The sequence below is a fragment of the Sus scrofa genome, chromosome 18 (assembly GCF_000003025.6).
Source record: "Sus scrofa isolate TJ Tabasco breed Duroc chromosome 18, Sscrofa11.1, whole genome shotgun sequence".
NCBI classification, from domain to species: Eukaryota; Metazoa; Chordata; class Mammalia; order Artiodactyla; family Suidae; genus Sus; species Sus scrofa.
This window is the reverse complement of record NC_010460.4, coordinates 42,486,126-42,502,437: the sequence shown is the minus strand read 5'-3', so window position 1 is coordinate 42,502,437 and position 16,312 is coordinate 42,486,126. Positions and strand designations below refer to the sequence as shown.

The following is a 16,312-nucleotide window of genomic DNA, read 5'->3' as shown; positions in this document are numbered from 1 at the left end:
TTGTTTTGTTTTTGTCACAACCATAGCATGTGGAAGTTCCCAGGCCAGGGATCAAACCTGTACCCACAGCAGTGACCAGAGCCCTAGTGGCAAAAATGCAGGAGCCTTAACCTTCCCTTTCAGAATTTTTAATATATCTTGCCACTCTCTTCTGACCTGTGTGATTTCTGTGGAGAAATTAGCTGATAGATTTAAGATTTATGTGGGTTCCCTTGTAATTAGCTTTTTTTTTCCTCTTACTGCCATTAGAATCCTCTTAACTTTTGCCATTTTTACTATACTGTGTCTTGGTGAAGGTCTCTTTGGGTTCATTTTGTTGGGGACCCTCTGTGCCTCCTGTATCTCAATATGTTTTCTTTAGGTTTGAAATTTTCAACCATAATTTCTTCAAATACATTTTCAATACTCTTTTTTCTTCTCCTTCTGGGATCCCTATTATGTATAGATTGGCATGCTTTATATTATCCCGTAGGTCTCTTATATTGCTTTCATTTTTTTAAATTTGGCAGGCTGTCTGCTGTCCTGATTGGGTGAGCTCCATTATTCTATCTTCCAGGTCACTGATTTGTTCCTTTGCATTATTCATTTTACTATTCATTGCTTTTTAGCTCAGCTTTCAACTCAGAAAAGGAACTTTCTAAAATTTCCTGGCTTATCCTTATAAGCTTCTAGTTCATTTTTACAGTAATCTGCATTACTGCTGCTAGCTCTTCTGACTTCGTTCAGTATGTTCAATACCTCCTTTTTGAACGCAGTGTCTGTTAGACAGGAGAAGTCTGTTTCATTCTTTGCTCCTTCAGGGGAATTCTCCTGTTCTTTTAACTGGGAATGGATTCCCTGCTTCTTCATTTCTCTTACTTTTTGAGTTTAGGAGAAACAATTATCTACTATAGTCTGGTAACACTATTTATATGCAGGAGTGCCCCTGGGTAGCTTGTGTGAGTTTACTGTTTTTTTTTGCAAGAGGGCTGCTTTTGGTTTGGATACTTGCTGTCTCTTCCCTCAGTGTGCACAGGCCATTATCCCCTTGTTAGTGGGTGTGCAGGTGCATAGCCATGCATGGTCCCAGGGAACTGGTGGCAATGGGCAGTGCCTGGACACATGGCTCTTGGTAATGGTAGCAACCCCTGGGGTGGTGTCCACCTATGTGCTCTTGCTTATCCTCTTAGACTCCTCTTAGGGGCACAGGTCCCAACTCAATGTTTTTTTCCCCCATCCTACCCTATTACATGAGCATCTTTCTTGCAGCCTTTGTTGTATAGTTCTCCTGCCAGTTTCCAGTTAGTTTTCCATGAGACCTGTTCCACATGTAGATGTATTTTTGATGTATCTATAGTGGGGAGTGAGTGCCACACCCTCTTACTCTGCCATCTTGATGACTTCTTTGCTGTGAATATTAATCCTTTCTGGTTACTATAACACTATGGACTGGGTCTCACTAAAGTCACCCCTAGTCTCTATAAACCTGACTTTAAGTGATATTTCAGAACTTGTCTTTCTTGACCTTCACAGGCATTTGGTTATCTTGCCCTCTCCCTCCTCCTTGAAATACTACCTACCCATGGCAAGATACTATGCTGATTTCTTTCCTACATCTGGCCACTCCATCTCAGTTGCCTTTTTATATTCTCCTCCATGTGACCTCTAAATCATAAAGTTCTTCCTGGCTTAGGGCTCAGCCCTCTTTCCCAGGCAACTTCATCTATCCTTGACCTCATCCATATGTCAGCGACCTGGGCCAGGCCTCTCTACTGTAGAGCCACTTAACTGCTTGGCATCCTCACTTGGATGTCCCCGAGGCCCTTCAAAGTTGCCACATCTCCCCAGGGTTGCCTAGCTTGATAAATGGTACCACTCTTCATCCAGTTGTGCAAGTTAGTAACCTGGGGGGGGCGGTCAGCCTTGATTCCTTTTCCCTCATCTTCATATTCTATCACGAAGTTCCATTTTACTCCCTAAACATCTCTAGAATGGCTCCCTGGAACCTGGCTGTATGTTCACCACCACCATCCTGGTCTGAGCACCCATCATCTTTTCTCCAGCTCACTGCAATGTTCTAAGGACTATTCCTAGAGGAGGCACAGTGGCCTCTTTATAATGTAAATCTAACCACATTCCTCTTTGCTTCAAACCCTTCAATGACTTTCTGTTGCTTTTAGGATAAAGACCAAAATACATAACATGACCTACAGACCTTTTGTGGTCTAGTCTTTCCCATGTCCTCCACCTCCTGGTGCTCCCTCTTCCACTCTGTCTGAACCACAGGGCACATTAGTTTCTTACTGTTTTTCAAGGGAATCATGTTCTTTCCTGCCTCAGAGCCTTTGCACATGCTGTTCCCCCTACCTGGAACACTTTCCCTCCCATCTCAGTTGACCAACTCCTATTCATCCTCCCTGACTCAGTTTAAAAGCCACTTCCTTAGAGAGACCTTTCCTGAGACCTCTTCTATACTAGGTTCCTTTCTTTGCTTTCCCCTTTCTAGGATTAGAGACAGGATGGCAGAGTAGGACTTGAGCTCACCTCCTCTCATGAAAACACCAAAATCACAACTATTAAATAACCATAAGCAAAAAAGACTGGAAACTACAAAAAAAAAAAAAAAAAAAAAAAAAAAAGAATACACCTAAAGGCAAAAAAGCCACAACAAGACGGTAGGAGGGGTGCTTTCATGATATAAGCCAATCCCATACTCAGTGGGTTGGCAATCTATACACTGGAAAATAACCGTATCACAGAGACTGTCCCCCAGGAGTGAGCGTCGTGAACCCCATGTCGGGGTCCCCAGCCTGACAAGGCCAGCCGGACTTGAGGGCAGGAGCCCCACAGGACTGGGGGAAACAGAGAATCCCCTCTTGGAAGGCACATGCAAGCTTCCATGTGCACTAGGTGCCAGGTTAAAGGGGGGACTTCATGAGAATCTGGGCCAGACCTCCCTGCAGGTCTTGGAGGGGCTCCTAGGGAGGCAGGGCTCAGGCAGCTGTGGCTCACTGTGGGAGCAGAACACTGGAGGCAGAGGCTCCAGGGCATCAGCATGAGCTCCCCTGGAGGCTGCCATTTTGGAAAATCCGGGCCCCACCCAGGAGCCCCCAGGGCTGAGAATCCGCAGGCCCAGCAACCAATAGGGTGGGAACACTGCCCTACCCCTGCGCAGACAGGCTGCCTTAAGTCCTCCTAGGCACACAGCCGCCTCTAATCACACCCCTTGACACGGCCCTGCCCACCAGAGGTACAGGACCCAGCTCCACCCACCAGTGGGCCAGCACCATCCCTCCCACCATGAAGCCTACAGGAGCCCCGGGATCCACTTCATCCACCAGGGGGCAGACACCAGAAGCAAGGGGGCCACACCCCTGCAGCCTGCAGAAAGGAGACCGCAAACACAGAACGCCAGACCCAATGCAACGGCAGACACACATGCTCCAGGCGAAAGAACAAGACAAATCCCCAGAACAACCAAGTGAAGTGGAGATGGGCAACCTAGATGAAAAAGCGTCCCCCTTTCCAGCACGCGTCATGACTGGAATTAAATAACTACTTGAATAATGTTTTCCTTGACTGTTTATCTCCCTCACTAGATGATAAACCTGTGAGAACAGGTCCACGCTGTTCCCACTGGATTCTTGGTGCCAACACACCGCCTGGCACCCAAGCACTTTGTTGTCTCACAAATGAAGCACTGAAGCTCAGTGCCGAGTCATGGGGACTCAGCAGTGACCATGACACAGGCCCGACCGTCAAGGAGCTCCCAGACAGCCATTACCATGGAGTGTAGTAAATGCTATCAATTGCAATGTCAGGTCATTGAACGCTTCCATTTCTGTCTTTGAAGGCAGAACTCACTGCGGGTCTTCTAACTTCAAGTTCTTTTTGGACAGGGATGAGGCAGGAAAATGGCAGGACCGATGATGAGTCCGGGGAGATGGTTCAAGGTCATCTGTGCCAGTGGTGGCTCCAGACAGAGATGCTCCCTCATCCCCAGCCCTGGTCCCATGGAGTCACATACCTGCGACGAGCCAGGGACTGAAGTGGAGATGCTCCTGGGCCAGGCCCCGAGCCCTCGGTCTTGCCCTCTTCTCTGACTCCTCCTGACACACCTGCACCTCCTTCAGCCTCTGCACAGCCTGCCTTGAAGCTAGACATCTGGTCCTCCAAGAACAGTTCCTTGCGTGGGAACAGTGGGCCTTGGAGGCGGGGAGGGAGCAAGGCCCATTTTCAAGCTGGACAGAATTCAAGCAGCTGCCTATCCTCACAACCATTCTAACCAGCCGCTGAGAACAAAGTCAGCTGGGGTCCAAAGCTGTTCTGCAGCCTGGCCTGTCTCCCTCTTCTCCCCCTCTGCCTGCTGCCCGTGAAAGACAGAGGCATCAGGAAACAGGGCGGTTCCAGGGGAGGGATCGCAGGCTGAGGGTGGCTGGAGATGAATGCAAACTAAAACCCCGTTGGCTCTCCAGGGCCTTCCAGGCTGAGAAGCAGGCTCAGCTTTGCAGGTGCACCCACTCCAGCCCCTCCACTGAGCTGGCTGGAGCTGGGCTCTCCTCTCTGGGACAGTGTTTGACTGTGACCCCAAATAAGAACAGCATTTTACATTGTGAAGCAGCCTCTGTGCATATGCACATACCCACATCTGAAACAAGATTATGAAATAATATCATACTATGCATAGAGCATTCATCTGCCCCATTTCATTTTTTAAATAGTGCTGGTTGCAACCCACCAAACTGATCTGATGCTTCACTAACAAGTTCCAAAGCAAAGGTTTTTGTTTGTTTTTTAGGGCCACACCCACGGCAAATGAAAGTTCCCAGGCTAGGGGCTGACTCCGAGGAGCTGAGGGGGCTGACCTATGCCACAGCCACAGCAACACCAGATCCGAGCCTCATCTGAGACCTACACCACAGCTCACGGCAATGCCAGATCCTCTGACCCACTGAGTGAGGCCAGGGATTGAAGCCACATCCTCATGGACGCTAGTCAGCTTCATTACCCCTGAGCCACAATGGGAACTCAAGCTTAAAAACCACTGCTCTAGGAGCTGAGGTCAGGGAGCTAGCTGGACCTTGATTTATTTGTTTTGGCTGTGAAATTCTCCCCAGTCGTAAAGAATTTAAGTACTGGCGTTAACGAGTAACTACTCCCTGAGCTAAAGGTTTGGCTCACCGTGAGGCTGTTCTGGAGACCTCAGGGACCACGGTGGAAGCAGGAACTCCTGTGGTCTCTGTCCCCAAGGGGAACCCAGCCCCATCCCTGGCAGGTTCTCCACGCAGGTCTGAGCCTCACCCTGTGCTGGGCTGTCTCAGGCCAGGCCCAGGTTAGACAGCAAATACCAGAGTGCTTGAGGGTCTAGGTTCAGGGACATGGAGCCCCCTGTTCTCAGCTCAGTTATACCAGTACTCAGAAGCAATCAGGGCCCTTTCTGTCCAGTTAACTGCTGTTTCCCTAGCACTTAACTGTTGCTGATGGGCTGTCCGGCCACCGCTTATACGACGAGCCCAGTCCCACCTCGGGGCCGTATGTGTCCTGTGGGAGGTGCAAGAAATGGACTGAGGCTCGACTCTGCAGTCAGGCCGATGGCCTGCTTTCCTCTGCCAGCAAAAGCGAGTCCTCAGAGCAGAAACCGGAAGTCAGAAAAGACCACCCTCTGCCCAAATCCAGCCTGGAAGCCCAGAGAAGCAAAGAAGGAGCTTCAAACTCTGGGCCAACACGGCCAACAGGCATGTTTGGATCTCAGAGAGATTCACTTTCAGGGGGATGCCCTCTCCCGGTCCATTTGCCCCCAAGCAGCCCAGGACTGCAGGCAGGATGCAGGGCTGGGGAGGGGAGCCCCCACTATGGAGGCAGAGTGTGGGCTGAATTCCAGCCTCTCCTCTTCGGTGTGACCTTGGTCTGGGCCTCAGTTTCCACATCTGCGAAACAGAGATGATACTACCTCCTTCACAGAGGGTTGAGAAGATGAGAAGTAAAGCGAGACTGCCCCCCAGTGTGTGTGGCATACAGCCCGTGGTGCTGAGTCACCCGTCGTCGTTAATAGAATTATTGCAACAAGCAGTGCGTCGGTCTTACCAAATCTCCATTATGCCAGTGTTGTTCTGTAAGGCATTCGCCAGCCGGGCAGTCCCTCTGGCTGTGATCTGGTTCTGGATAAGCCTGAAAGAAGAACATATCTCTTGTATGAAAATAATACTGGATTAAATCCTCCTGCTTCGCTCCGAGGTCGGAAGGGTGTGATGGGCTACAGGACAGACGGGGCAGAGGAAGAACCGAGTCCGTGCGACCTTTAATCTGGCCAGGCTTATCTAGATCAGGCCCATGAGAATCAAGGTCATACGTTACAATGATTAATTTTCCTGTCTATTTGGGACTGAGTATAAGGTATCTATACATTCACATGCAGGTAGTTTAATACATGAACACACACACACGTGTGTGTGCTTGATGTTTTTCATCGCGGACCCAATCGAAATGGTTTGGAGACCACCAGTCTGAACAAAAACTCGGTTCATCTGGGGAACAGGCAGTCTGATGTCCACTTCCAGGTGGCTAAAGAAAGGCAGTTTGTTTTGTTTTTGCTTTTTTAGGGCCACACCTGCGGCAAATGGAAGCTCCAAGTTCCCAGGCTAGGGGCTCAGATCAGAGCTACAGCTGCTGGCCTACACCACAGCCACAGCAACACCAGATTGGAGTCACATCTGTGACCTACACCACAGCTCACGGCAACACCAGATCCTTAACCCAGTGAGTGGGGCCAGGGATCAAACCAGAGTCCTCACGAATACTAATCGGGTGCATTACAGCTGAGCCACAATGGGAACTCCTTTTTTGGGGGGGGTGGGGGGCAAGGCAATGTTTAAAGTTAAATAGTATTTAAAGAGCTGGCCATTCTCTTCTTTGGGGGAAACACAGGTTTCCAAGATGGTCCCATGTCCTCTCCACCATTCGAGAGGGAGGGAGGAGAAACAGGTCGGCTGCTACTCGTGGGTCCCAGTGAAAAGCACCCCATTCTGCTGGGAAGCAGTCATCCCAAGGAAGCAAAGGTTGCAGATAGAGCTGGGAAGTTGGGGCAACTCCTGAAACGCTCTCCTGGGAAGCTATGCTTCCAACTCACCCAGGAAACACCTGCAGCACAAGGCATCGATGTGTCTAAGCTTCATCACAGGCTCACTCCTCAGCCCCTGCTATGTGTAGAATTAAAGCTGCTGCTGAACTTGACCCTTAGAAATTCTAGCCTCTGATCCAAGAAGGCAGTCCTACCAGCAGGATAAAGGGTCATGTTATGGTGACTGATGGGATTACAGAAATGCAGTATCTCATAGTGATTAAAAGTTCCCCTCACATGCATAACCCGTTCTTCGCTTCTCAGCTATAGGTCCTTGAAGAAATCAGCTATCTGTGCTTCAGTTGCCGGATCTGTAAAATGGGAATAACTACGAGAGCACCCCCTATCCCCGGGATGTGAGGTTCCAGTAGGAGGATGTATACGAAGCCATTCTCACAGCCTCTGCCCAGAGGAAGGGAGCTCCTGTCACCTGAGCACCCAGGACTAGGTGGCAGTGCTGCTGCCATGGCCCAGGGATCCCCGCCACACCTCCCAAAGGCTGGCGCCCTGGGCTCAGTAGCAGAGGTGACGACCTTCTGGTAAGCACGACCGCAATGCAACGTGGACATTTTTGCAAAAAAAGGAGCAAAACTAGAACCCAGAAGTGAGCACAGCATTCTGCATTCAGTTAACCTCTGTTTTCCAATCACCTCTTCCACGGTGGTGAATACTGGCACCACTTACACCTTTCTGGGGGTGGGTGACCTGCCTCTAGCCAAGGCTCAGTGGGAGGAGAAGTAAAAAGCTTGGCAGAGCTCAGCCACACATGCCCACTGGGGCCAGCTTCACCACGGCCAGCGTGGTCTGTGCACGCACAAAGAGCTAAGGCTTGTTTTCTAACCCTGTTCTAGCTCTGTTCTCCCTGGAGGGGCTGGCCTGACACCTGGGGAAGGGCATAAAAAAAGGCTATAGGCCATAAAGAAAAGGGGAAAAAACCCACCAGATGTGGAGTTCCTGTTATGGTGCAGGGAAACAAATCCAACTAGAATCCATGAAGATGCAGGTTTGATCCCTGGCCTTGCTCAGTGGGGTCGGGGATCCAGCATTGCCATGAACTGTGGTGTAGGTCACAGATGTGGCTCAGATCCTTCATTGCTATGGCTGTGGTGTAGGCTGGCACCTGTCGCTCCGATTCGACCCCTAGCCGGGGAACTTTCATATGCCACAAGCATGGCCCTAAAAAGCAAAAAAAAAAAAAAAAAAAAAAAACCTCAAAAAAGCAAAATAACTAAACAAACAAAAATAAACCAACCAAATGTAAACGTAGAAACATAGAATACTCTGGATTTTTTTTTTTAACTGAAGCTGACCTGCTAATCTAAAATTCATATGGAAATTCGAGGGACCCAGAATAGCCAAAACAATATTGAGAAAGAAGAACAAAGTGGGAAGACTCCCACTTCCTGATTTCAAAGCTTATCCCCCAGTTACAGTGATCAGGACAGTGTGGTCCTGGCCTAAGGATAAACACGTGGCTGAATGACCTAGAACAGAAAATCCAGAAATAAACTCAGACATTTGTGGTCAAGTGATTTTTGACGAAAGTGCCAGGGCCTTTCAAATGGGAAAGCATCTTTTCAACAAGTGGTGCTGGACCCCTGGATCCCTACGTGCAATGAAATGAAGCTAGACCTCCACACCTGTGCCATAGGCAGGACTCAACCCCAAATGGATCAAAGACCTTAACGTAAGAGTGAAACTACAGCGCTTAAAGGAAATCTTTGTGACCTCAGGTTAGGCAATGACCTCTTAGTAAGATACCTAAAGCACAAGCAACTAAAGAAATAATAATAATAAAAAAACCCCCGATAAATTGGACTTCATCAAAATTTAAAAAATTGGGACTTCAAAAGCTCACTCTCAAGAAAGTGAAAAATCTCACAGAAAGGATTTGCAAATTGTGTACCTAGTAAGTGACCAGTACACAGAATATATAAAGAACACTAACAACTCAACAATAAAAAGGCACATAACCCTGGAGTTCCCCTGTGGCACGGCAGGTTAAGGATCTGGCACGGTCACTGCAATGGTTCGGGTTGCTTCTGTGGCACAGGTTGGATCCTTGGCCTGGGAACTTCTGAGGCCAAAAGGAAAAACAAAAAAAGGCACATCACCAGATTTACAAATGCACAAAAGACGTGGAGACAATTCTCCAGAGAAGATACACAAATGACCAAGATGCTCGTGAAACCCGACATCGTTAGTGGTCAGGGAAAAGCAAACCAAACTCACGATGAAACACACTTCACGCCCACTAGGATGGCATGACCCAAAACGATGGACCATAACAAGTGCTGATGAGGATGTGGAGAAAATGGGGACCCTCCTACATGACTGGTGGGCATGTAAGCAGTGCAGCCACGTTGGACAAAGTTTGGCACTTACACACAGAGAGACCACGTAACCCAGTGATTCTATTCCTAAGTATATACCCTAGAGAAACGAAAAGGTGTTCCCACACAAACAGGTGTGTGAATGTTCACAGCAGCATCATTCAAAATAGTCATAAAGTCGAAAGAACCCAAATGTCCGCCAACCGATGGACAAACACAAGGAGGGCGACCCATACGATGGAATACCATTCAGCCATAAGAAACAATGGAGTACTGATACATGCCACAATAGAGACGAATCTTGAAAACTTATGCAAGTGAAAGAACACAGACCAAAGGTCACACATCGTATGATTGCATTCCGATGAAATGCCCAGAAGAGGTAAATCCACAGAGACTGGAAGCAGATTTTAGGTGCCAGGGATGAAGGGAGGAGAAGGATGGGAGTGAGTGCTTAACTCGTGCATGTTTTCTTTCGGGGGTAGGGGGGTGGGTTGGCAAAACTGTTCTAGAATTAGATAGTGGTGATGGTTGCGCAGCCTTATGAATATGCTAAAACCCACTGAATCGTGCACTTCAAAAGAGTAACTTGGATGGTATATGAATTTTTTCTCAAAAACCGTTTTTTAAAAAAAGCACAGTATTGAAATCTGGATTACCATAAGTGTTTCAACGTCTGGTTGACTTTCAGCATCTCTGCTAAGCTCTCTGCCACTTCGTCATCGAGCTCATTTTGGGTGAGCCTAGAAAAGAAAGGAAGTGTCAGAACAGCCCCACCAGGCACAGGCTCTTGACCGAGTTCACAGAAGGGGGATCCCAGCCCAGGCATCTCCAGCTCACTTGCTGAAAATCCAGGCTCCACGCCCAGCCTCTGAGCCCCACAGAACACAAACGGTGGTTCAATTCTAGTGCCTACCCTTCACCCAAGCTCCTACTTCCTAGCCCTGCTGCCAGGGCCTCCCTCCTCATCCTTGCTGAGTCCTCAGATCTCAAGACAGGGGCTCACAGAAAGCGAGGGGCCAACGCCTGCTTCTTGGGTCCCCACCCAGCCCCTAGGATCCCCTGAATACTGGACGGCGTGTTACTGAGGCAGCTGGATGAAGATGCGGAAAAGCCCACCGACTGCATGTTCAAATGTGCTCATCACTTTGCTCTGAGGCCAGTTATGCAGAACCCAAGTTCTGAACATCCAGGAAGTCTCTCCACTGTTCTTAAAATCCAGACGTGGTCGGAATAAAGCATAGAGGGCTAGAAGCTCCTGGTTGTAATCAGGATTGGACCCTGCCATGCCCATGGGTGAAAGAATAAATGAAGAAGGAGAATGGAATAGAAAGAACATTTAAAAAAATCACTCCTTGAAGGGCAATTGGGAGTGTCTAGGCAAATTTCAAATGTGTTACATTTTGAGCCAATGATTAGACGTCTAGAAATTGACCCTCCAGTGTGCAAACACATTACACACAACGGACCTATACACACAGCATTGACTGCAGTCTTTTCGGTCATAATGTAAGATGTGAACATACTTCAGCATCAATAGAGGCAACCGGCAAAATAAACTGTGAGTGGACATCCAGGGGGCGCTGTGCGGCCTTACAGAGAATGAGGCAGGAAGAAGAAAGGGGCAGAAGAGCATGGCACTTAAGATGCTCTGAGACACACACGCCGGCTGGGAATGGCTTACTAGCAGCGTGACGGTAGCAGGGGATTGAGCTGCTCTGGGCCTGAGTTTTGCACCACTGAGTGTGAAGAGTAATGGTACAGACCTCGCAGGTTGGTAGCGAGAATGAGTTGATAGACGGAAACGGTTGGGAACAATGCGTGATGTACAGCCAGTATTTCGAAGATGCTGGATTGACACTATCATTACCCACCTAGAGCTGTGGTTCTCAACCGGGGCGATTTCCCCTCCAGGGGACACTTGCCAAGGCCTGGAGACAATTTCTCTTGCCACAGCTGGGGGACCCCATTGATATCTAATGGGTGGAGGCCAGGAATTCTGCTGAACATCTTATAATGCACGGAAGAACCTCTCAACAAAACAAGAACTATTTGGACCAAAAGACTGACAGTGCTGAGATGGAGACCCTGACATGAGGGGCAGGGGACATGTGTGCAGTATATGATTCAGATATTTTTTAAAAGCCACTTGCTAAATGCTATTCTATTGTATAAGAAAAAGGGATATTTATTTGAACTTACACTCAAATGCTAGGGAAAAAAAAAAAAGATTTAGAAAACATGAAGGGGGAGGTACTTTCACTTCCTACTTTCCAGACTTCAGTGTCTCATTTTTTTTTTTTCCCCAAAAAAAGCTTGTCTTACTTTTCAAAATCTTTTAAAGGATTTTTTGAGGGGAAAAGGAAAATGCATTTACTGGCCAGCAGGTTTAGGATCAGGATTCTCATAATGGTAACATTTTCATTGAACAATTTCGCCAATGTCTCGGGAGGAGGGTATGGAGACAAGTCACAGAACCTCCTCACCCGGAAGTAGTTCATGACACGGGCAAGTAAATAAAATACAATAAAATAAAAATAGGGTAAAAAACTGCAAAATGAAGAGTGGAATACTAGAAAGGAATTAGTGGCCCGGGAGTATAGAGAAGGAGAGAAAACGGCCGGCTTCCTGTGACAGGTGACAGATGAGCTGGAGCATCAAGGCCAAATCGGGAGGTGGCTCCCTGGGGAAAGTGGGGGCTGCCTGGGGAGGAAGGCAGCTCCCTCCCGAGGAAGGAGGAGGGAAACGGCGAGACACGCGCATGGATGGAAGCTGGACTCCAAAGGCACAACTGAGGATGCTCTTATAATACCCTGATGGTTAGAAGGGCTAGTCCCCTGGTTTTCCTGAGGCCTAGGGCGGCGAAGAAGGGGACCGCCTCAAACTCATGCTCCTGGGGCCTCCTCCCCCACCCCTTCTGTCCCTGTTTGTGCTTCTGAGAACAGCTATTATCTTCTCTGGGAGGAATTTAAATGATAACCCTTCCTTTGAGGGATGGCCTGGAGCCTTTTCAATGGACAGACCAGCCTTTAAGATTCCAGGCTGTGCACAGCCTTTGGGAAAATCCCCAAGACCCAACCTTTCAAAATGACTCTCATCGTTACCAGAATATTCTCAGAGACGCATTCTGCTGCAGGGCCTGTGCGAGGCTCTTTCCTCCTTCTGTAGAGATGCCGTTGAATGCAAGACTAGGACAGAAAAATGTTTGCAGGAGGTTATTAAAAACATGTCTAGTTTTGGGGGAGTTCCCGTCATGGCACAGTGGTTAACGAATCCGACTAGGAACCATGAGGTTGCAGGTTCGATCCCTGGCCTTGCTCAGTGGGTTAAGGATCCAGTGTTGCCGTGAGCTGTGGTGTAGGTTGCAGACGCGGCTTGGATCCCGCGTTGCTGTGGCTGTGGTGTAGGCCGGTGGCTACAGATCCGATTCAACCCCTAGCCTGGGAACCTCCATATGCCGTGGGTGCGGCCCTAGAAAAAGCAAAAAGACAAAAAAAAAAAAAAAAAGTGTCTATTTTTGGGTGTATAGCACAGGGATTCAGTTACACACACACACATTCTTGTTCAGATTCTTTTCCCTTATAGGTTGTTACAAAATAGACTATAGTTCCCTGTGCTATACGGTAGGTCCTTGTTGGTTTTCTGTTTTATATATAACAGTGTGTATTTCTTAATCCCGACCTTCAAATTTATTCCTCCCCCCAGGTTTGTTTTCTATGTCTGTGGGTCTCTTTCTGTTTTGTAAATCAACTATACTTCAATTTAAAAATTTAAAAACACCACCCACCACCAAACACGTCTACATGTGGGTTTGGTTTCAGCAATGCAAACAGCCGGGAAGACTGCCTGGAGGAGGCCCCTGCCCGGGCGGACTTGAGGCAGGAAGCAGAAGTGCTCAGCCTCGCCAGCAGCAGCATAGGCTTTGTCACTGCAGAGCGCAGGCTCAGAGCAGGAGGACAGGCGCCGATGCCCACAGAGAGGCCAGACAGGAAAGGGAACATCGGCGCGATGGGGTCACAGTGCCGACTGTGGGCTGAGGCAGCCTGGTGAGCTCCGCCTGGGAGGGCTGACCTCTCACAGGCGCCCGCCCATGAAGCTTGGGGAAGTGCCCTCTGTTCTCCTAGGGAAGGAACTCTGCCACTGTCTCCACCACTAGACTCTCTGGCGGTGGCAGGAAGGGTGCGGGCAATCGGGAGACACCCAAGTTGCAGAGATTTGGCCAGAGGCCTAAAGGAGGGCCGGGGAGGACCAGGTCTGTTTACAGAAGGGGTGGGTCCCCTCTTGTACCAGCACCATCCTGAGAATGACGAAGGGGCAGGAATCTGCTGCCCAGTGTCCTTTTCAGTTTTGTCTGGACCCCAGGATTCCTCCCTGGCCCTCAAGGGGTGCCAGGAGACTGCCAAGGGGGGTGGCAATATCCTGTGTCTTTTTTTTCTTTTGTCTTTTTCGGGCTGTACCCACAGGGCATATGGAAGGGCCCAGGCTAGGGAGTCGAAGTGGAGCTGTAGCCGCCAGCCTGCACCACAGCCTTGGCAATGCCAGATCCCCAATCCACTGAGCGAGGCCAGGGATTGAACTCTTCCTCATGGATGTTAGTGAGGTTCATTGCCACTGAGCCACAAGGGGAACTCCCAGTATCCCATGTCTTGATCTGATTGGTATGTGCACGTGTCATGCCACGGAGCTGACAATTTAAGCATAAAAGCAAAATATGCTTGATAGTTTATGTCAATAAAAATATTTTTTAAAAGAAAAGGAAAAACGACACACAAGTACGTCCCGCGTTAGGCATGCCAGCCCCCCTCTTCCCCTTGGCTCCTGCCCTGGGAGAATAAGAGGGATGCGGGGTAAGCAGGCTGGCCCTGGAGACGGCAGGTGTCAGAAGGCGGCTACTACCTCAGGTTGGTCAGGCTGGGGTGGTTCCTCAGAGCCTCTGCGAAGGCCTTCGCCCCTTCGTCGCCGATTTGGTTGCCCCACATCCTGCGAGCAGAGGCAAGACTGCAGATTATCTCACGCGAATCCCTTGTGTTCTGCTCGTGGCCATGGTTTGACTGCCACTCCGCGGGCAGGTGTGTTTGCTCCGTCCCTGGAGCTGCGGCCTGGAGAGCAACCCCTATGCCAGCCCCGGAGGAGGGAGAGGAGAGCGAAGCCTCCCGAGCAGAAGGCAAGTGGGCCAGCTGCACAGTTCGAGGCCGAGGCTCACCCCCGAATGCTCGGAAAGCAGCCCGGCGGAGCCTGAGCTCACGACCGCCCCAGGCATGTCACCGGCAGGGGATCCCGGTTCGCAGCAGCCAGAAAGGAAGGCCTGCGGAGGGCTGGGCTCCCAGCAGCCGTTCGGCCCCAGGGAGGGATGAGAGGTGTTCTGGAAAGCACGGTCCTGCCGCAAGCCAAGGTCAGGAGGCACGTTCAGAAGCCTGATCAGGAGTTCCCGTTGTGGCGCAGTGGTTAACGAATCCGACTAGGAACCATGAGGTTGCGGGTTCGGTCCCTGCCCTTGCTCAGTGGGTTAATGATCCGGCGTTGCCGTGAGCTGTGGTGTAGGCTGCAGACGCGGCTCGGATCCCGCGTTGCTGTGGCTCTGGTGTAGGCCGGTGGCTATAGCTCTGATTCAACCCCTAGCCTGGGAACCTCCATATGCCGTGGGAGCGGCCCAAGAAACAGCAACAACAACAACAACAACAAAAAAGACAAAAAAAAAAAAAAAAAAAAAAAAAAAGAAGCCTGATCAGCAGTGTTCTTCGGATGTAGAGAGGCTGTAACCAAACTGTGCTGTTCCGATCGCCGCAGGTTGGGTGGGGAGTTGCGCGGACAAGCCCTATTCTTTCCCCCACAGTAGCCACCCTGTGAGGATATGGCTCAATCCAGGGTCCGCACGGGAAGACCTGGGCTCCCATCCTGGCCTTGACCCCCAACTCCCAGTGCACGTGTAGGTGCTGGCTCGGGGGAAACACAGAGTGTCTTAGGTCTTAGCCTGCGCCTCTGTAAAGTGGGGATGAGGCGAGCATCTCCTCGGAGAGTTGTTGTGAGGCTAAGGGAGTTCACATATGCAAAGCACTCAGCACAGTGCTGGGCCTGTCACACGCACCAGCTAGTCCCAAAAGGCCGAGGGGCGCTGTCTACAGGGAGCAAGTCTGCCGGGCCCACGCACAGCAGAGGCAGGGCTGCCGCAGCTACACACTCTCACAGGCAAGCTTGCCTGCCTGTGGCCCCGCCAGCAGGGCTTGTAAAACCCCAGAAATGAGAGTTTGCAGGGCTTTGCCTAAGAAATCTGTATACTGGATACAGTTGAATGGAATCAAAGTTTTAATAAAGTGGAAAGCGACTCATGACATGAGATTAACTGAAAAATGCAGAATAAAATTCTGTACATACAGTTTGACCTCTACTGTATTTAAAAAAAAACTGTAGAGAGCATACACGTTGCAAAAGAGAGAGAGCAAGAAAGCTTAACTGACCTCAAATGTTGACAGTAATTATTTCTGAGAAGATGATCTATTTTCCATAGTTCACAAATAAAATTATGTTTCTTTTTTCTTTTTTTTTTTTGGCCACACCTGCGGCATATGGGGCACATGGATGTTCCCCAGGCCGGGGATCGAACCAGCACCTCCGCGACACTAGCCTTAACCCACTGCACCACAGTGGGAACTCCTGTCTTTCTTTCATAATCAGGGGAAATATTTTAACTATATAAAAATCTTTAGACAGCCTCCAGAATCAAAATTAGAGATCAAAACACACCTGTGGGGACGGTTACTTTCAAAACATCAGAAAACAACAACTGGAACCCTTGTGCACTGTCAGCGGGAATGCAAAATGGGACAGATGCTGTGAAAAACCGTAAGGCGGTTCCTCAAAAAATTAACAATAGAATTACCCGAGA

The 16,312-nt window shown here is 49.4% G+C and overlaps 1 protein-coding gene across 1 annotated transcript in view; it reads right to left on the bottom strand.

The window, feature by feature from the left end:
* NOD1 (nucleotide binding oligomerization domain containing 1) overlaps positions 1-16,312 on the bottom strand; it is a 44,469-nt gene that overhangs the window by 6,698 nt on the left and 21,459 nt on the right. The window contains 4 exon segments of the mRNA NM_001114277.1: positions 6,064-6,147; positions 10,089-10,172; positions 12,534-12,617; positions 14,326-14,409. Coding sequence (NP_001107749.1) covers positions 6,064-6,147; positions 10,089-10,172; positions 12,534-12,617; positions 14,326-14,409 — 336 coding nt within the window.